This window comes from Echiichthys vipera (assembly GCF_963691815.1).
Source record: "Echiichthys vipera genome assembly, chromosome: 7".
Classification (NCBI taxonomy): Eukaryota; Metazoa; Chordata; class Actinopteri; order Perciformes; family Trachinidae; genus Echiichthys; species Echiichthys vipera.
In genome coordinates this window covers 15,501,640-15,523,772 of record NC_139832.1, presented here as the reverse complement: position 1 = coordinate 15,523,772, position 22,133 = coordinate 15,501,640, and the positions used below count along the sequence as shown (strand labels likewise).

At 39.4% G+C, this 22,133-nt stretch overlaps 1 protein-coding gene across 4 annotated transcripts in view; it reads right to left on the bottom strand.

Moving 5' to 3' along the window:
• The window catches only part of LOC310949431 (pleckstrin homology domain-containing family A member 5-like), a gene marked incomplete at its 5' end in the record, with an annotated part of 79,233 nt that overhangs the window by 56,679 nt on the left and 421 nt on the right, over positions 1-22,133 (bottom strand). For all 4 annotated transcript variants that reach the window (XM_083916899.1, XM_083916902.1, XM_083916897.1 and 1 more), the window contains one exon: positions 19,468-19,525. In XM_083916899.1, coding sequence (XP_083773025.1) covers positions 19,468-19,525 — 58 coding nt within the window. The remainder of the gene's footprint in view (positions 1-19,467; positions 19,526-22,133) is intronic.

The following is a 22,133-nucleotide window of genomic DNA, read 5'->3' as shown; positions in this document are numbered from 1 at the left end:
CAGAGAGACATAACTCCAAAATAGAAATTAGCCATTTTTCCTCTACATGCAAATATCCAAGACCAGCGTCTTGCTTACTTTTAGCCATGAGAGTGACCACACTAATCCAAACTGCTAAAATACCATATGGCAATGTTATTTTGATCAAATACACAAATGACAGTACAACAGGACATGCAGGTAGTGATCATCTTATAAATGATATTACCTTTGTTATGTTATAATTATTGTTATGATTGTGACTTAAGTAAGTATTATGTACTTTAAGTAAGCATCATACATTCATAACATACTGGTTTATCGTTGGATTAGTCTTTTTGCCTGGCCTAATGCAAACCAAATCAAAAAAAGTGAAGCTGGAATTTGAGATGCTATTGTTGCATCAGACAGGAACACAAACTGCAGGCAAATATACACTGAGTGTTCTAGCGTGAACCTGTGAAAAGGTTTTATTTTAATTTTTTACACAATCATACTTTGATGCATGTTTGACTCCCACAGACACACAGGGATTATTTAGATCAAAGAATAGACAAGTTGTGTTTAAAACTCAATCAGACAATGTCAGAAACTAAACCTTCATCAAAGAATAGGCTGCATTTAATTTTTAGAAAATCTCAAAATAATTCAGATCAAAGTGCCTTTCATCCCTCTGCTGCGCGCAAAGATGTGCAACTCACTCTGCTAATGGCTGTGCTGGAGGAAAATAACACAGCATATGTCACACAGACAATCTGACGCACATACACACACAGTGCAGGAATTGTCAAAAACATGTTTGCTTTCATGAGGGCCTCCAAATAACATCAATCATTTTCTCTTCACTCCAGGTGCCGGTAGTGTGTCACCGCTTCCTTTCCAGGTTCATCCAGATGCTTGTGGGGGGTCACCAGGTGCCCTCCGACTACTTTTAACATGTGGTCTCTCCACTGAGTCGCAGGTCTCCACCTAGCTCTTCTGTCAGTCATCTGTTCCCTGGAAAACCTCCAAAAGGATACATGGATACTTCACATGCTTGAATCACCTCAGAATGCTCAATACACAGCAAATCAGCTGCTCAACTCCAAGGTCCAACAGGGTCACTAAACTCCTCACCCTGTCATGAAAAGTGACGCAATCTTCTATTTTTGGCTGCTTCTATCCCTAATTTTATTTCTAACGACAAGTGAAGGTCAGCACAAGTACAGACTGGTAAATCAAGATGTCTGAATTGCCACTTTGCTCTATCTCTTTACCCAATACAATTATCCACAGTAAGATATAACAAGCACATCACTGCATTCTCTGAACAAAACCTCCAGCATACAACAATACCATCTATCCTTAAACCCTCGATTCAGATAAACGCCCCCAAAAAAAACTTTTCCTAGTGAAAAAAAATGAAAGAAACCTCAGGAAGAACAACATGAGAGGGATATTTCTCCCAAGATAACCATACGTGAATAGATATGTGGTGAGTACAGAATGGAGCAAGTCAAGTGTCACAATCCCTCTTACTATCATACAAAGTCCATAGAAATCTGCTTTCTTTATGAAACACTAGGAAACACCACCTTGTTTGGAGAGAGAAAAATGGATTTACATTTCAAGGTGATGGATCTTATTCTAACTGCATCCCACTCAGCTGGAAAACTACATTATTTCAGTGGGAGGTATAAATACAGCACTAAAAACCTAAAGAATAGAGACACTCTGAAACACTGATGTTGCTCTCCTGGCCTCAGTCGTGCCTTGATATATTGTACGTCAATATCACAAATAAAGAGAGAGGACATGCTGCCAAGTTACCGGTGTGTAAAGACCAGATGGCTTGAAGCCCCCGGGGGTTTCCCTGCCTATCTTAATCTGAGACAGTCTACCTCTTCTAGTGTTTTGTTTTACTACCTAACAAGATGCCATGCTGTAAATGCCAACTTAACTCTACTTTACAATTAAAACCTTCTAGTGAAGAAAAGTATGTACGTGAATAATGCAGTAGTAGTAGATAGATAGTCTTGAATGGTCAGTGACGTTCATGAACAGTAGCTAACCAAAGGTTAGCTGGGTTTTACTTAGTCGCTCTCACTCTTGGACATTTCTGACCACTTTCTTGTTAATGGATTACTTTTACATGGAGGAATAGGGCCCGACCGATATGGACTTTTTGAGACGGATACAATGCATATTTTAGAAGAGTAAAATTCACTGATTGCCGATACTGCTTCCTTCCGATATAGTGAATTTTTGAGCTAGAATGAAGATAAAGCTTTACTATGTGGATTTTGCATCAATATTATGATGCAAAGGTATTCAGAAGGCTTCCTTCTAAAACGTATAACTTTATCAAAGAATATTTAACATTATTGGACTTTATACATACAATGTATTACATTGTCAACCAATTATAAAAATGAATACTGACAGAATATAGAATAATTAAATATAAAATAAACAATAAAATAAACATCAATGTCAGTAAAAAGGACACATACAAAGAACAGTATATTTAGTCCTCTGCTCCATCCATTACAATAGATAGTGCTCTAGTAGATCTAAGGACATCCTTGCCTCACACCCACAGCACCTCCTGGCAGATACCCTGGGGAACTGTGACATAGGTCTTTTCCATATACTAAACACAGAATTAGCAGACCTACATGACTCATGGTGGATAATCAGAATCATCTTCGGTATAGATTTACAATGGGAAGGGTCAGCTAATTGAAAGGAATAAAGTCTAACTGAGTCCATTAATAAAAGTGTTAGGCTTTCCTTGAAGAGAGTGAGATGGAAAGGGAAAATTAACTTGTTCCCAACGGAGCCCGATCGATTTGCCCTCCTGTAAGACTAACTGAAACGCAGGGTAAAGGAGATCCTCTTAAAGGGCAGAAGGATTCAGTTCTGTTTGGAGAGAAGCTCTTAGACATAAGACAAGACTATTTTACATACAAGCAAGTCCCAAACCTAAAAGTCAGCTTGAAACACATGTGTAGTATGAAAGAAAACCGAATGCGTTCTTGGAAAAAAAACAGCCCCCTTAACTCTGTTACAGTAGAAAAAAAAAAGGAATGTCATACCTTGTTAGGTCACATTAAAAGAACAGAGGGAAATCTCAAGTGGTAAAGAGAAATTAGTTTAGCAAAGCCTACGTTAAACAAAAGCTTGCAAATATCCTTTAAAACATTCACTGTGTTGGTGCAACAAAAAAACAACAACTGCACCTTACTGAAAACTAGGACATGAACATACAGTATGAGCCACAGAAAGACGTAGGTATACCACATTAACACAGATTTGAAACTCCTGTCTGGACATTTGTGACACTCCAAAGTGCTCTCCTTAAGAACAATGTGCAGCATTAACATTGACTTATTTTGTGAGAGAAAGTGCATGCTTTTCCTATAACACTTAAAATGTCCCCAATGTGGGACTAATAAAGGATCATCTCATCTTATATCCATACATCTTATGTATATTGCCAATTTGAGAAAACAGTATATTGAAAGTGCAAACTCTCAGATAGGCCTCCTAAGCTGTGAGTGAACGGTATATTACCTGTTTTCAGTGATCTGCATTACTGACGTGTTTTGTTCAGGGCTAGGAATGACAGATTTCAGTGTCTTTTAAACTGGGTGCTGTTGTTGAGCTTACATGACTAATCGAAAATGTGGACGTGTTGTCTGCAGAATGGGCAGTTTCAGATATGTTGATAGCTGCAGGGATCTGGAAACCCAAACGCACCAGAGAATAGGTTAACACAATCAAACACTGCTACCTAAAAAAACAAGCTTAAACTAAACAACCTGCGATCTAGCTTCTACTTGTCGACATTGGCAAACCTACACACACATTGAGCAGGTACATAAGACAGCAGCAATCGCTGTGTGGGACAGGGAGAAAACTGAGCCGCTGCCCGGCTGCTGCAGGGACAGCTAGGGGTAGCTGGGTGAGATCAGTCTGTAACAAAAGTAATGCGTCCTCTAGTGACTCCTGGCTCCACAGAGTGTGGCTAGGCTGTTTGTTTCTTACTCTCTTGGGATATAATCTGTTTTTAATCTTCTGTCTATCCCAAATCTCCCTCCCATTGTCACAACGTATTGCCTGTGTTATTAAGCTTGTGGGAGAGTCATCTCTTTCTGCATTCACTCAGACATCCGAGTTTCTTTCTTGTAAATTTCCAACAAGCCATACATTTTCACAGCTTATGTATTTTTTAATTAGATTGTGCCACCGCTGTAGATTGGCCACTGCACAAGCAAAAATAACACTTTTTTCCCTCATTCAAAGAGGGCAAATGGGCTGTTGCTCTGGCAACCTTAGCCTGCCCTTGTGCATGTCTGTGTGGGAGCATAAGAATCATAAGCTGGTCTAATTAACACATTCCTCTCTTTCCCAGAAAAAAGCTAGTTGATTTAACTGACAGATCTAGAAAACGCAAAGAATCGGGCAAAAGTACCACTTTAAATCTTGTTTTTACCAGAGATATGATGATTAGTTTCTTGGAGTCATTCAACTAGCCCGGAGACCAGACTAATCATGTTACCAGCATAGAGACAGCTTTCCAGAAACTTCACATACAGACCAATCACAACCGTTTATCTGATTGTGGGGCGGGTTTAGGATGATGACTGGCAGTCCAGTCCAGTCTGCACATCCATTCAGCACAGTTTTTTCAGGCTCATGAAGCTCTGATCAAACTGTCAAACTAGACACTGCTGATCAAATATGACTCGATATTATGTTACTGTATTGCTTATTTCTTGCATAGAATGTTTTTCGGAAACACGTTTTAGTCTACTGCTTCGCTGTAATTTGAGCCATTGTTTTCCACTGAGCAAGCGCTGCCATTTTGTGGCTCTGATCAGTTGTAGGCCCCTTGGATTTTGAAAATGAGCTGAGAGGGCCCAGACTAATACACATTTGCGATACAAGGCTATCATTAGCATGATAAAAAGCATAAAACATTACTACTGGACTGAAGGAATTTTACTCGGCTCACACCAAAATTACCAATTGGTTGACTGACTGAGAGGAAACAGCCCTACTTCCCACTTCAAAACTGCAAAAGTGTGGGTTTAATTTGATTTGCTTAACGCTTCCTGTTCTCCCTTTCTTTCTTTTGGATTTGTTTTGTGGGGCTGTATGTAATTAAAAAGCACACACCTCAACACCACCATTATATGTAGACTAGCCTTTTCCCGATAAAGTAAAAGATCAATTTTTTAAACTCTGCATTATTTAAAGATATTCCTGGGGACTTAAATATGTATGACAAATCTGTAAGAGATTACAACAATAACTGTCAGGTACTGTCCTGGATAATTAAAAAAAGAACATGAATAAACATGTTGTTGAGAACACTTCACTGCCATTTTGACTGTAGGTAGGGTAAAGTCAATTTTAAGTTTGGCAGTGTGCCAGGTTCAGCTGTGCTTTAGTTCTTGGCAAAAGCAAACTTCTTGTGTACACAGTTACACTGTCACACTGAATGACTAATGAGCCTCCCTCCTCCATAAATAAACAATGAAAACAAATAGGCAGAGAGGCAAATCTAACAGCTCAGAAGATCTTACAGTCCACTTACGACATGTTCCGAAACACTGCACAGAAACTTCTTATAGATTCGTGGAAGCTTTCAGTTTCTTTACAACAAGCTGATGCAAGTCTCTAGCATCAAGGACCAGGGCCTGCATTCATCAAGTTTTTCAAAATGACACATTAAATCATGCACATCAAGTCTGACTAGGACTAAAAATACTCAAAAAGACTTGAGAGTTATTTATTCTCTTCTTAAGAGTAGAAGTTTTTCTTGGGGAAAAGAACGACATCATAATAATACATTACTGAACCTAATGAAGTTAAAGATGCTAAAGCAGCACTGTATTTTGTCCAAGAAGTCAAACTATTCAAAAGACTGACGATTAGATAATTTGATATATGGGAAAAAAACAAAAGAAAAGCGCCACTTGTGGGTGTATAATGACTTACCATTTCTGAAGGTGTCCCTGAGTATGCAATCATCAACAAACTAAAATAATCCTAGACAGTAGTTTTCAAACAGAGACACCTAGACTACATTTTTTTAATCACAACATACTGTATCAATTATAGCAATTATGTTTACAATCAATGGATCTGATTCTTTTCTCTATAATTAACTAAATAGACTAAATTAATTAATCATTTAGTTTGTAAAACATTAGAAAACTTCATCAAATGCCTTGTTCTTTCAGTCAAAAACCTAAAATATATTACATTTATTATGATGTTAGACCAAGAGCAGCTGAAAATCACATTTTTTGCATTTTTGCACAAAAAAGGACCTTTTACAATTAATTAGCTATCGAAATAGCTGCCAATTCACTTTCTGTCAATTAATCAATGGAAAGCTCTAATTCCACATCAAATTTCCCCAACACAACATTTCAAGACAATGGGATTTAAAAAGAGTTCACTTGCTTAATATTCTAGAAAAAAAAAACATTGCATCTGTTACGTCTGCATTTTTGACAAGTACCTCATCACGGTGCATTTTGCAGTATGTGATGTGACAGAAAGTTTCTTCTCAAAGTATCGTCAAATTCATCATCCTCCTCTTCTCTCTACCACTGTGACATTTATATCAGTTATATATCCCACTCCCGCATACACACACCATGCCACCCACACACTCAATAAGGACCATCATCAGTCCAGTGGCAGGCAGTAATAAAGCTGTCACACAGGGAAGATGCCTTACACAAGAAGCACAGAGGCAGATGCATAGCAATCATGACATCACATTCAGAGTTGAGGGTGTATTTATCTGAACCACCAGCAGAGGTCATACAGTGAGGGCTCCTCCTCACTCAGACATGACGAGGAATGCCTGCACACATCAGTTTGTGAATAGCAGCACAGAGGTGGGAAGGCTGCATTTATCCTGGAGCAAGTAGTGCTGATTATTGAAACAGACTCTTGACTTCCAAACACATTCATCCTTACTGCTGCAGAAACATTGCAGAGAGCTGACAGCTGATTAGAGTGATGGAACAGTATGTGGTGCAACCATTACTACAGTTATGAAGTCGGCTGTAAGCTCACTCTATTGTGGCATCATCTCTCACACACCCTCTGACTGAAACTGAAAGGAGGCTGCACAGAGCTGATATGCAGTACTAAGGGGACGGATTGGTTACATTTTGCCTGCTCTTTAAAGGTAACCTACAGAGTTTTTAACCACTAGTGGCAAGTACTGTAGAGTGGTGTTTTAGTGAGTAGGTTCTTGTGTTGTTGGTACACACGCACATACATGCCAGTCATGCACAAGCACAAGCGAGGGTTTAATTGATACACATTTCTGCAGACTTCAAAGTACAGTAACAGGCTGCAGTGGTAAAAGATGGAAACGCATTATAAAAGAGGAAAAATAAAAAGCCAATGTTACCAATGCATTGCAAAGCATATTATTTCCAAGTGTTTTGGGTATAAAGGTTGGTAGGGAATGAATATAACGAAATATTTATACATATAAAGAAAGTCTGTTTACACTGTAAACTTCCTTTAGCAAATCCACCTCTGCCTAAGCAAGTGGATTCTGACAAGGAAGGATTTCTAAAGGGTTGGTCCTGCAATAGAAAAAAAAATGACAAAACAATAAAAATACCTTGGATTCTGATAAACATCTGAAGTGAGACTATGGGGTAAGGCTATGTACCATACCAAGCCGTGCTATTCTCTTCACTTATCTGGGAATCACCTGACCTGAGCTCAAACAGATGGCTTGAACTCCGGGAATCAGGAAACATGCTCTGTCTCCAGGGCACTAATTTGGATCAAGGGATGTGCATTTAGCAGTTTGTTTTTTCCAGGGTTTTATGTTTGCTGGACAAACAGCTTGTGTTCATTTCGAGGGACGACAATTTTAGTATGTTTTCTGAGATTCTAACCACACTATTGCACATTCTTCCTATGGTAACGCCAGTGATGCCATTAAGCTTGTGAGAAACACAAAAGTACTATATCAATCACAGCAGGTATGCATTATTCAATGAGAGCCTTGGCGTGGAGTTTAAATATTTGCTTAGGCAGGGACAGCCAGATCCAAGGACAGAGCGTGGGAGAGGACTCTGACACTATCCAACAGTTGAGCAATAAATTAAGTGTATTATCCAATCACTGTCACTGTCTATGCATCCTTCCCTGTCCCCAGGAAGAGAGCTAAATCCACCGCATGTACAGTGATGCTGTATGCATACGTACACAGATATTTTTAGGATGTAGATTATTTTTCTGTTAGAACAATACACCTCAGAGTACTATTTGAAGCAGTCCAGATTACCTGGGTGCTATTTATATCTGTCAAGTGCCCCATCTATTAGCCATGATGGGCCCCACACACACACACACACACACACACACACACACACACACACACACACACACACACACAGACACACACAGACACACACACACACACACACACACACACACACACACACACACACACACACACACACACACACACACACACACACACACACACACACACACACACACACACACACAAACAAAAGGTCTGATAAGTGGTTGTAAAAAGCAGCTTTGCTTTGGGTTGATGTTTGTTAGAAATAATTATGGAAATCCTTCACGCAGCTATGATATTACATAAGGACATTTCAGATGAATAGCTTCTACAAGAGCCAGCACCGGAAATGGAACAGAGAAAAAAGAAGTGATTTGATACATTATTGATAAGGTAAGGGTTATCAATATGTGGCAGCCAGCTCCTCAATTATTAACATTCACTTTTGTGTGGCTCTCATGAGCAAGAAAAAGTCAAAGGCTCACACCTAAGAAACAAAAAACATTTGTGCTGTCACTGAGCTCAAGACATGAAAAAACTTAAAAAAGAAGAACCATAGAAGAATCAATTTCCTGCTAATAGCATTCATTTTGTCTAGCCCATAAGATGCGCTGGTGAGAGACAATTGTGGGACATGTGAGGTCTGCAGGGGGGACAGTGCAGCTGACGCTGGTGCCAGGAGAGAAGAGGGAGAGAATAAGCCAAAGCCACAGGACCAGGAGGGTCCAGTATTAATCCCTCCACTGCTGCTGCTAAATTGAAAACTTGGCAGCAACCAGTACGTCATTGAAGAGGGTGAAAAGAAGAAAAGCTGCACTACATTAGTGAACCCTTTTTATGCAGGTGTGATCACTGTGGAAGCAGAGGTTTGGATTTTCTTTCTCTGTAGCACTTGAAGAAAAACAAAAAAAGGGTACAGACTGCCTGTTTGGATGTGGATAAAGACACATTCAGTGGCTGAATTTGTAACAATTTGTTTCAGGAAACAGTAAGCTGTTCCAAAGCCCTCTGTGGACATTTTAACATGATGCTCCAAAAGCTCACAGCTGTAGAACATTTGAGCAGAGAGACAGCTTCCAAAAGCTCCCTAATCATCATAGACCATCTGGAAAACAACTGGGCTGTGCACTGTCCATTGGACTGACGTAGATAGGCAAGAGAAATAGAGGGAGAATGAAAAAGATAGAGTGGGTAGGTGTATGCTCTGCCATGGAAGGATATGGGAGCTGTACCATTTTAAGAGCTTAAGAGATATCTAGATCACAGAGAACATTATTTAGAACATTTGACATCAGAGGAGAGTAAAGAATCGCCAGAATACTGGAGTCTCACACATGGCTTAAAGGGGTCCTACGATTCTCTTTTTCAGATTCATACATGTATTTTGTGTTTCTGCTACAACATATTTACATATTTAATGTTCAAAAATCACTTTATTTTGCTCATACTGCTCATCACTGCAGCACCCTATGTCTGAGACGCTCTGTTGCAGCCATAGACTGTATAAGAAATGGACGTAGCCTCTCCGCCGGGGCCCGTTCTCTTAACTTGATCCAAGTGTATTCAACTTTTACTACTCCTTATTTCCTCTTACCGAAAAAGGGCATTGATGTTGGGGATACGGCTGTCTGGTTGATGTTTACAGAATTAGCCACATTAGCTCACATTAGCTCCACCGCCCGGGGTCTAGGCTAACAGAACATGTTAATAGATAAACGGCAGTGTAAGGCAGAGTTGAGATCTTTTCCGGTAACGGCAGTGAATGGGAGTCAATTTTTTAATTTTGTAAGGGAAACAGGTTTTTTTAAGAGGGTAGAGACTGACACGGCACTCTGTGTCTCTAGCGGAGATTGCGGCAAGTCGAGTGCAGGCACTCCCGTATCAGTCTAGTGTAAAAACACACCGGCTCCAGGAGTAAAGTGCAAGCAGCTGACAAAGCAGTTGCCTAAGAAATATGAATTGTCTATCTGATTCATTCTCAAAGAACTATAATAAAGCTGGCATACCAAGTTCTCAGATACAGACGTAATAATGGATGGAATAAAAGCAGACCAACAGCATGACCCCCCATGAAGGCAGCTGCCCCCCCCGCAAAAGACAGCTCATTGCCCATTACTACAGGGATTACTCAAGTTCAACAGCTCTATGAGCATTAAATCAAAGACAGCACACAACTAAGAGGTTTTAGGACAAAGAATTACAGTAGGCTGCATGCTCCTCGACTAAACCCATAAGGTAGGACTACATTCAATCAACATATGCAACACAATTGGGATAATATACACATTATTTTAGTAGTGGGCATTAATCACTGCACAGAGTTTAAGATTTGAGAAAAGATGCATCTTGTCAGACACTTGTGCGCAGCTTAAAAGTAACAAAAAAAATCCTGTCAGATAGAGAGCCATCACCTTCTCACTGATGGCAACTGGGACAACTACAGACAGTCTCTAGATCCTGTTAAAGGCAGCCAAGCCTCTAGTTTCCAATCCTGAAAGAAAAAAAATCATTCCCATGAGATAAAAAGAGGATCAAGCAAATAGTGTGCACAATTTATAAACAACAAATGCATCACAAAACTCTCAGATATATAGCCAAGATTACAATGAACAACAGCTGAGGATTACTTGGTTTGATGTGGATTTTCACTGAGAAACAGTCTTAATCAGCACCTGGAGCAGTCAGAGACACCAGAAGACCTCTTACACATATGTTCACATGCAGAGCATCGAAACACCAAAACACACACACACTTTTCTTCCAGTGCTAGCCAGATGGCTGAGACCGCACAGACTAAAACGCGTGAGAGCAGTCTGAGCAGCTCAAAGTCTGCCTAGTTGACTGTCTGTCTCCCAGTCAGCGCCCAGCCTAAGAAAAGAGAGTTATGGAGCTAGAGACAGGGATGATGTACAGCAGATCCAGGTCCACTGGTTTCCCTCTTAAATCACATTACACACGAACACAAGTGAGCTGCATGGGTACTGAGCACTGACAGAGTTAGTGAGTCAGCAGCCACAACCATCAGACCCTTCCTTTGCCAAAGGGGGTGAGTAAACACTCTCAGAGCTTTCCCGTTTCAATAAGACATTGTCCCTGGTGTGCCATTTGTTAACGTTAGCCATGTGTTTCGGAGCAAACTCGTCAAACATACTCTTTCATATGTGCTTCATGAATATGGTGAAGATGATCATCAGGTTATTTCATTCAATACTGAAGACACATTTTTCATGACACTTTTTTTTACATTAAAGCAATGTTTTTCTTTTGTAATTTCCCAAAACGCAAAAAGGTGACTTTAAACTCTAATTCATCTTTTGAAAGTTGGTTAATAGAAGTTTTCATGTTGTCTTTGTGCTGACTCAAGTTTCTTTCACAATGCAGGACACACATGCAACTAATTTGCCCATAGGTGTGAATGAGGTTGTCTGTTTGTGTTGGCAGAGTGGTGAGCTGTCCAGTGTGTCCCCCACCTTTCACCCAATGTGTGCTAAACAAATGAAAGAAACTGGCCATACTTGTTAAATTTACAATACATCTCTTGAAATACTTCAAGGTGCTACCAGCCAGCCGGCAAAGCCAGAGAGGTCTGTACGAAGGTGGACTGTTGCTACTGATATGAAGAAAAATGCAAAAAAAAAAAGAACAGCTATGAGCGTTGCCCCAGCAACTCTGCACAGGGTAAGGTTAATTAGGTTTGAAAAGGTTTGAGGTTAGTTTCAGCAGTGGGAGTTAACTGGTAACATAGTTGTTTAACATGCCGTCGCAAAATCTACCATGACTGGTGATTAAAAAGGCCACAGCATATGATTCACATCAGTTTTATACTCCTCATACCATTCGGTGACCCCTTGTGGATGGGAGCATTGTAATGGAGGAGACTAGTCCCCTTAGGATAAAAATATCTCATCATAGGATAAAGGTGATAACTCAGAACAACTTTGTATTGATTTGCAGTGACCCTTCTCTCTAAATGGGAAAAGTGAACCCAAATCATGTCAGGAAAAATGCCCCTCACAGCATAACAGAGCCACTGGATGCCCTCACTGTAGCGGTCAAGCATTTAGGCCTGTACCATTCTCTTGGCATACACCACACATGCACTCGCCCACTTGTCAAGAATATGGTGAAAGATTACTCATCTGACCAGATCACCTTTATCCACATCTCTGTGGACCAATGCCTATGGTTTTTGAATCACTAAACTACCATATGTGCATCCATATTTGTAGGGAAGTTTCTCTTCTTTTTTCTTACATATTGCACTAATGCACGAGTATCATGGTCATTAATTGTGCGCTGTTGACAGTTATATAGGTCTATATTGTCCTTTACTTTTATGTTCTACTAAAATTCAATGAAATATTGGTCACAAAACAATGTGCACTGTTGACCACAATACTGACGTCTAAATATAGACATCATACTCAACTCACTGTTCCTACTGAAACATGGGCCAGTTGAGCAGTCTTTATGACGCTACTGCCATTTGTGCCCGCGCAAAGAATGCTCTTTCAAAGTCAGTTAGATCTTTTCCTCTTGCCATCTTGATAAAAGAAAATCTGAATCAACTGCACGCTCAGCATTCACAGAGCATGATTGAATGTTAATTGCTTAATTGTACCATGCAGTGCACCTGTGTGGAAGCATCTGTATTTGTTATGTTTCTCCACTGATTTAGCTGTAAAGTCAATATTTCACCTGATGAAGGCCAAAATTGGGATCACTTATTAAAAGATTAAACATTTTGCCTTATCTTGCATCTGTGTTCAACACTTGGTCACATCTCTCACACTCTTACTACTGTGACTGTTTTTTCACGGTTACATAATCAGTTCTGATATAAGGCTTTGCTCCCAGATAAATGCTTAGATTACTCCCTGGAGAGAAGGGAAAACCTTTAAAGTCTGCCACAACTGTATGCCTGACAGTTATGGAGGGTTCACAGGGACTCCCGTTGTGTTTGCCCTAAAAGATCAAGAGTTCCACTCTCAAATCGCACAACATTCCAGGTGAAACAGATAATGCCACCGCAAAGCCACATAGACAGACAGAAATGAGAATCAATGCAAGCTCATTCCTCAGATTTTCCTATAGCATTGGGGATTTTTACTCACTTTGGCTCATGTCACTTAAGAAAATGATAAGAAATCCCCTATGCTTGAAGTCTAATCCATTCTTCAGATGTCTGATAAGATGCCTTTTTTTTACTGATGCCCTGAAGTGTCAGTGTCTGAAGTGTCTGTAACGGCAGAGATTAAACTTAGAAAGAGATAAAGCAAGGCAAGAACAGAAGTACTGGTATGGACTAATGGCATGAAAAGTGGCACTTTTTGGAATTCAACTATTCGAATGCTAGTAGAAAATGATCCATTCAGTATACTGAAAGTGAAGTGCATTTTAAATTGTTGGGTGATTAGAAACTGTGCTAGGTTTGGGGGCAATATGGTTATGATAATGATGGATCAAATGACAATGTGTAATATCGCTTGTACAAATCAACCGAAAATTATCATCTGGCTCTGAGGAGCATTTCAGTGTCTTTTAATTTTACTGTTTTGGTTGACTCTAAGCGCTCTGATAGCATTGTTTCTGGCCAAAGCAGGCAGCTGTTTTCCGATTGAGATACAGAAATCGCCAGATCTTACCCTCAAGAGTCGGTGGAGAATGAAAAGAGAGCTGAAGGAGAGAGAATACTGGACTTGAAACAGTCATCTGGTGCCAAAAACACATCTTCTAATGAGTGCTAACTAGAGCCAGATCAGTCAGCCAATATGATTTCCTGATATTGGCCTATCACCGACATATCAGTATATATCGGCAAAGCAGTATATGTTTACGTTGTACATATTAAACGTGTATATGTATATGTGCAGAAAACAATGCTTCGGGCGATTTAGAAATGGTGCCATATAGCTATTTATTTTATTTGTATTTATTCTTCATTTAAATGGTCAGCAATTGACTGATACTGAACACCCAGTAGTATTTCGCTATTTCATTTGATTTACTTATTTTTTTTATTGAAATTGTCAGCAATTGACTGATAGTAATCATTATGCTGATTTAGCTATTTATTTTATTTTTATTTATTTTCTGTGTTCATTTCTAGAATTGGTTAACAATGTAATGTATTTAACAAAGCAGCATTCTGAGTACCAGTGGTCATATCAGTGCAAAATGACCATTGTATCAGTAACTGGTGATTTTTCCCTCTCACAAACAGAGTCTCTAATAGGATATCAATTAAAAAAAATTGATAATTTATCTTTGATACCACAACCCAATATTGATCCACGTGAGAGCAACCCGATACTCCTACTTCTAAATGTGCATTCATCCAGTGTGTGGGCCTTCAAAGCACAAAATGAGCCAACAGCTAAACAGAGATCCACTAGAGAGTTTTCTGTCATTATTGGCCAAATTTCAATTGACATGCTTGCCTCTGTTCTCAGTGATGAATTATGCAGCTGTAGAAGTGAACAGTCTAATGAAAGCGGTGGTTGCACACACTACTACAATATTTATATTTGAAGTTGCACTTTACACCGATGAGCACTCAGATGCAGCAAATTAACCTCAGAGGATGCTGACAAAATGTTCACATATTTAACTTTAATAACTGGGCAGCAATAAAGCAAGGCTCTTGGTCTATAGCACTATGAGGGGTCAGCAGTTTGAGCCTACTACTGTAATTATTACTCACTCTTTAGCCTTCAAAACAATATGTCAGCTTTCCTTTTCCAGACAGAATAAATGGGACAAAAATAGTTATCTGCACCTGTCTATTCATAAACACAATTGCTGTAAATGCAACTCAAACCCAAGATATTAAGCCTTTCGCACCAGTCAAACTGACTTCACCCCATTTATCCTGACACACAGTTCTGAAAGGTCGTCACAAGTAAACAATCCTCATTAGCAGACAATGATAGACAAATGTTTTGACAAAATGCTGTTACAATTGTCCAAATCACATCCCCCTGTCTTGTTCAAAATGAGGCTCAAGTTAAAATGCTGGATTATGTGCTGTAGAGATCAAATGAGAAATGCAAATCGGCCAGATGGCTCAGTGTCATCGAAACGCTGTTTACGTCACAAACAAAAACAAACTCAACAGATACTGCACCCTGGGTGGCTGTAGAATTCAATAGCAGACCCAAGAGAGGCATAAAGAGACAATGTCATGAAAATAAAATGTCCGGTGGAGCCTATGCAGCACACACCATTTGCCATGTGCATGCTCAACATCTTCAGCATCAGAGAGCCCAGCTGCAGATCTTTGCACAAGAGTGCAGTTTGATAAGAGATAAGTTTCCCGGCTCCAAACTCTTGACACAAGTTCCAAAGTAACAGACAGGTTAATCTGAAGAAAAGAGTGGGCTATTGTTTAAGCTCTTGAAAGACGAAAGCAGCAGAATGGCTGGATGGAGTCAAGTGTTCTCTGATTCACCACCAAATTCAGTAGTTCAGACCAGGGCCAAAAGCCATTGGCTAGAAAAGCTGAATGTATTAGAACTAATAGGTGTGTGCTATTGACCCGTTACTCTCTTGTCAATGAGCCAGAGCAGATGGTGAGATACAACGATTGTGTGTATGTGTATGTGTTTGCACATCTGAAGAGAAAGATAATAGTTATATTGAACGGAGGCAGCAATAAAACAAGTGTTACTGATGTAACATTTGGGGATAACGATGAACTGGAAAAATTAGAACATTCACAGGCTGATGTAACATAGGTTCTATGAATACCTGAATATGCAAGGCACGCATGTGCAGGAGATTGGCATCGTCCCTTAGCCCATCCCTATCACTCTCTGTAAGTGGGAGAGCAAGCACTGGCCAGTTGACACATAGTTCCCCAAACTAAAAAGCTGTGTTGGCACTGGGCCACCTGCAAACAGCCCAGCAACTCAATAGAGACCGCTCAGTCTGAGCAGAGTACGCTTTGACTGATTCAATTAACATCTGCGCTGACCTTCACTCATTCAAAACTCACAGTACCATGAAAGAAATCAAATCTTGCGATGGGCCATGCCTCTTGTCAACACCATCACACCAAAAACCTGCACCTTCCATCCTTCCTAACATCAAGAGGACAGTCTACGTCAGCACAATCTGCTCCTTGATGCTCACACTGTGTAACCCAATGGTAGCAGCCAAGCCACACAGTCAGCATGTGAATGGGCCAGATCCTCTTGCCATAGTCATAGAAATTAATTAATGATCCTGTCTCTATCTCATAAGGGGTGTTGTTCTTTTGTGTTTTGGGTCCTTTTTTATGTACATTAAAAATGCAAATATCCTAAACTTGCAGTTTAACTATGCTAAATTGGTAAGAAAGTAATAAAAAACCTACTGTAAAACATAAGGCATCGGCTTATCCAGCTGTCAACAGGCTAATCTGCTTTGGATGGTTTTCAGAGGCTTTTATTGGCAACCTCACATAAAGCCTCAGAATGTCCCAAGTACTACCCAAGACAGTAATAACATGAACTTGTCAACAAATCTCTATGTCACAACAATGAGTCATGATGAAATTTCCCATAGTCCAATTACTCAAGTTTAAGTACATCTAAGATACAACTTCATCACTGAAGACTGACAAATTGATCTTTTGGCTTGAATTGACCACACTTGTTAATCAGTGCATGCAGCCAATTTAATGACACAACTATATAAAGAGGTGGCCCTGTAACAACAATTCTGAAAGCACTTAAGCAAAACAACAAAGAAGAACCTCATGAGCCAGTTCTAGTAAACAGCCTGGGTGTAATGTGTCTTACTAAAAACAGCCTAAACATTCCAGACTGTGGTAGCCTCGGTCACATGTAGGTCAATAATCTGCATTTCACCCCAAAAAAAATTTCGGCTGGTGAGACTTATACTCCGGAGCGACTTTGAATCTGAAAAATACGGTACATGTAATAAATGTATGCTTCAAATATGGGGTTCACAGTTGAGCTAGCTTACTTCCTTTTATGCAGTGTTCAAAAATAAGTGACATGCATCAATAATAGTAATGAGTGAGGTGGATGCAGAAACAGGAATTTAGGGGGTCTGATGCATTTTTATTTTCTTGTATTTTCAAAGAAAGGGGCTCTGCTATTACAGGTCCAAACAAGAAGCTTTATAGTACTGGTATTGTGTCTCTGTATCTTACTGGCGTTGCTGTTATTTAGAACAGGCTCAGTGAAACCAGCTGAACACATGCCTTTGTTTACAGTTTGTTTATTGTGACTGCTACTTGCAGTTACTGGTGAGGTTCACACCTGCATCTTTGTAGACAAACAAATCAATGGGTCATCTTTACTGAGCAGTGATGTTTCAGCTCATACATGGTTGCTGTATTTAGTTTGTGAGATAATCAACAAGCTTGCTATTGCTATTTATATGACTAAGTCAGATTTTATATGTTCTGTATTTTATATGTGCTGTATGTATTCATTAGATTCAACTGTAACTATCAGCAGCTGAAATAAACAACATTAGATCGTTCGTTATGGTGCTTCGAAAAAAATTAATTATGTGAACTGTTTCACTACAGTCTACACTCTCTTGATCCACAGTTAAACATGTGTACTCCAGGTTTATCTTGTATTTCCCATACAGTACAGCGACATCTACTGACAGCTGGGTAATTTTTAGAAAAGACAGGAACTGTGTTTAGACTTAAACAGAGCAGCAAATGAACCTGCAGCTTCTGGGGACAAAACATTTGAATTCAAAGAAAATGTCTGTTAAAATGCTTGAAACCAATGTTTGTTCACTTGCAAAATGCCATCTGCACGCTTTGTAGTAGACAACATGAGTTCGTTACTCCTTTTTTTTACTGAGAACATTACCATGGTATTGGACTGTGCCAGAATCATAGTGATCAACTAATGAATTTGGTCTGTCTTGCACTGAGAAGCTGTGATAAAATACTGGAATATAAAATGACTGCCTTTCAGTCCCACTGCCTGGCAAACTGCCACATGAAGCTCCTTAAATTCATGAGTAAGTCAAAGACGAAGAGAGGATTCAGTGAGGATAATAAGGCATAATATACTAAATTTGTAGCCTGTATATTGCAAGTATTCAGTCATACAGAGGCATTCTTGTATTTTGAGAGAGAAATCTGCAGAATATCTATGACTGTTGTGTGAGAGTAGTATTTCATTATGACATGCAACAAAATCAAAGTATTTCAAGCCATATCTTTGGGTTTAAAACATACTGCGGACAAATACTTAATCAGTGCTGACTGAATGACAGTGCTTGTAATCTCTTTTGATCAGTCTCATGCATCAGACAACCATGGAAAGGGAACGGAAAGTGGGAAATGTACTGTAGCTCAGGGACTTTGTAACATAGCCAACTAATGCAATTCATGTAGATTCCGGTCTTCAGACAGAGAGGGGTACAAACTGAACAAATCAAAGTGTTTTAGTGGACATGGCGGATGTATCACATTTCCACCTGCCCACATAGTACCAGCAAATGAGAATATTGTGTATATGATGTTCAAACAAAATCAATGGCAGGAATAAGAAGTCTTTTGAAATCCTTGTAATACTGTAGGTTGGCATGAACCTCAGAAATATTTTCCAGCATCTACTTAAAACAAGAAGTGTCATTTCAAACTGTGAGCAAACCATATGAATCCCAAACAAAAGATAACTGTTTTTTGAAGGATTATTAAGTGTCAGAAAACCAGAACACATTTTACTTTGGCTCAACTCTCCATGTAGGCCCAGCTCTGAGCAGGGTAGGTCTGAATAAATAAAAACAGGTCACAAGAAAGACAGCCACCACATTGCCCGTGTCTGTCTACTATTTGATCAATGTCCCTGTGTAATTATTAACTTCTGCGATAGGCTTCCACAGGAAAGGAGTAAAGGTTTCAAATTTACAACCGTGCAATATTTACTTGTAATGCAAAGCATGTTTTCAGGAGTTTTTCCGACATTTGGATCAGTTTTTAATTCATTTGAAGTGATAAAACTGGTGACAAATAAATTCCGGTTCATAAATCAGGCATGCTGCAATCGTGGTGATATACAAAGGGGAAATGCTTTGAATTCATATCACCCACTCAGATACTGTGTGCAGGTTCTGGGGTTATGATGGGTGTGTATCTTGTGGAGGGAGGGCGTTAAACTCACTTGATAAAACACCGCGCACCCTCAAAAGTATATCCTTCTTCCCATCCAGTGGGTAGGTCTGTGAAAGAGAGGTGGACAAAAACATGAGAACACAAACTAGTGGAACAAACAGATGTTGTGTGAATTAAATTAACTACAGCCATGCACTCCCAGCTGTCAATTCACACGCTGGGATGCAGAGCTACACGGATTAGCTGATTAACTATAAGTCGATTTTGAAAAGAAAAAAAAATTCAAGTAAGAATGCCATGTTTTGTTGTATAACTGCCAATGAAATATAAACTAAACTTTGAGAGCTGCAACTAGTTTTAATCTACCAATCATTTTCTTGATCTATCAGTTAACTTTTTGGTCTTTAAAAAGACAAAAAATAGTAAAAAAGAAAATAAAAAACTACCGCTTTTGTCTTCACAGCGCTTGTTTTATCCAACCAGCAGTCCTAAATCCAAATATATTCACTTTATCATCACACAAGGCAAGTAAAGGCATAAAATCACTCACTCACAATAGATAGGCTGGAACTAAGAAATATTTGTTATTTCTGGTTAAAAAATAAATACAAATATTTTCAGATACATTTTATGACAATCAACTAATAGATTAATCAGCTCTTTCAGCTCTGATGACTTTCGGCTATGGGAAATGCTGGTGTTAGTTGCAGGCAGCCCCACTGAGATGCAGAACACACAATACATTTGCACATACTAATCTGTATAACATGGACATGACTGTGAACCTGCCACACACATATTTTATCACATTTGCACTATATAAATCTACCTACTGCCCATTTTCACCTGTTTAACATGTGTTGTCTTTTTTTTATTTTTTGTTAGATTCATAACTTATTTATCTTTTTATTCTTAGTCACTCTTTTCTTTCTTCTTTTTGTTTCGTTGTGCAAATGTCTGCTCTATGTGCCTTACCTAACCCCTTGGGAATAATTAAAGTTTTCTTTAATCTTGAAAAAAAAAAAGAAGCCACTTGACAACATTAAAGAGGGGAGGCTGTTAATAGTGGCATGGTATGATTGCAAGGAGCTAGTTTTTGCATGTTACACAATGGGTTTAATATTAGTCAAGATCTTTTTGAAGCTAATGCTGTAGACTTACAGCTAACATCAACAGCTCATGTCACTGTAACCTGTCAAACTGACTGATTAAGCAAATATCAGACCGGCTAGTTATATACAAAGGGCCTTCAGCGTTTTCAGGTCAGGGACCCCTAAGCTAAAAGAGAGACGAAGCAGGGACCCCCTACTACAAATAGGCTATTGCAATTAATTGAGTTGCACATTAAATTGGGCCTAACAAATTGGGCCGCCTAAAGTCTATACACACAGCTTTTGATGGTGCACACAATACTAAGATATTACAATGATCATTATTAACATATTCATATATTTATACATCATATGTTCATGTTAAACATAGGTCTACATTTGGAAGACACATTGAATCCTCCAGCTCAATTGTGTCTGTGCGTATGGCTACCTTAGTGGCAACGTTGCCTATAAAGGCTCATTTGTGCTCTATGATAGATACGCATACGGATACGGATGTAGCCTTCTGTCTGTACTTTGCGTACATTTTGTCTGTATTTCTGCACGTATCCTTCAAGTTTGCGGATACGTGCCAATATGGACCAAATGTTGCAGTACCACCGGAAATCGGTGGGGCAGTGTCGGGCATTGCACACAAGAGGCTTTTTTAACCACTAATACTGCTCATGATAACACCAAACCTCTGCAGTAGCAGGATAAGAGTCCTTACATATTAACCGAAGCACTAACAACGTAGTTAGTAAACCCTGAGTTTATTAAAAGAGTGTTTAAAAGACTTACCAGGATACCAAGTCCATTCAAGTCAATTACCAAATGCAATCTAAAAGAAAGGAGCCCATTGGTGTTTCAGTTAATGTGTAGGGACTCTTTTCATGCTACTGCTGTTTGGTGTTATTTTGAGCAGTATAAGTGGTTAAAAAAGCTGTTTTAATGCCATCACTTCATCATCGTGCTGCCCCGAGCTAATGACTGTTAGCCGCTTTCGCCTGTTAGCAACTTTCCGGGATATCACGTTTAAAAGTTGTTACACGAAAAAAGAATTCTCGATGGTTTATTTGATGAGCGTATTTGCCGAAAAAGACCCTGGCATGATTTTATGCCAGAATTTCACTTCAAGCCAGTAAGCCTATCATCAAGGTTGTGTACGTATTTATTTATTTTTTCACGAATGTTGCTTTGCTAATGATAAGTTGCATTCATGTTAATGTATATTTCCAGACATATTTATAAAAAAAAAAATTTAAAAATTAAAAAAAGAAAGAAAGGAAAGATTATCAAACAATTTGGCGGACCCCTAGTAACTCTGAGGGCCCCCTGGGGGTCCCGGACCCCCTGTTTAAGGTCTCCGTTATAAGGTAATCAGAAGCTGTTAGTTCATCCCAAAAAAAAAATGCTTCCGGAACAAATTGACATGCTGGTGGTTGTTGTAAAAGTGGTCGTTTCGGCAGTAAGCTAACGTCCACTCGTCAACTTCACTGACTGACCAACCTAAAGAGGCCGGGCGTCACGAGGAAGTGGCACGAGCAGGGCAGAGGTGTTCGTGATGACAGGGCTCACTTTTCACCAGCACCAGCGCCAAAAACCCACTCGTGCACTAAGAAGC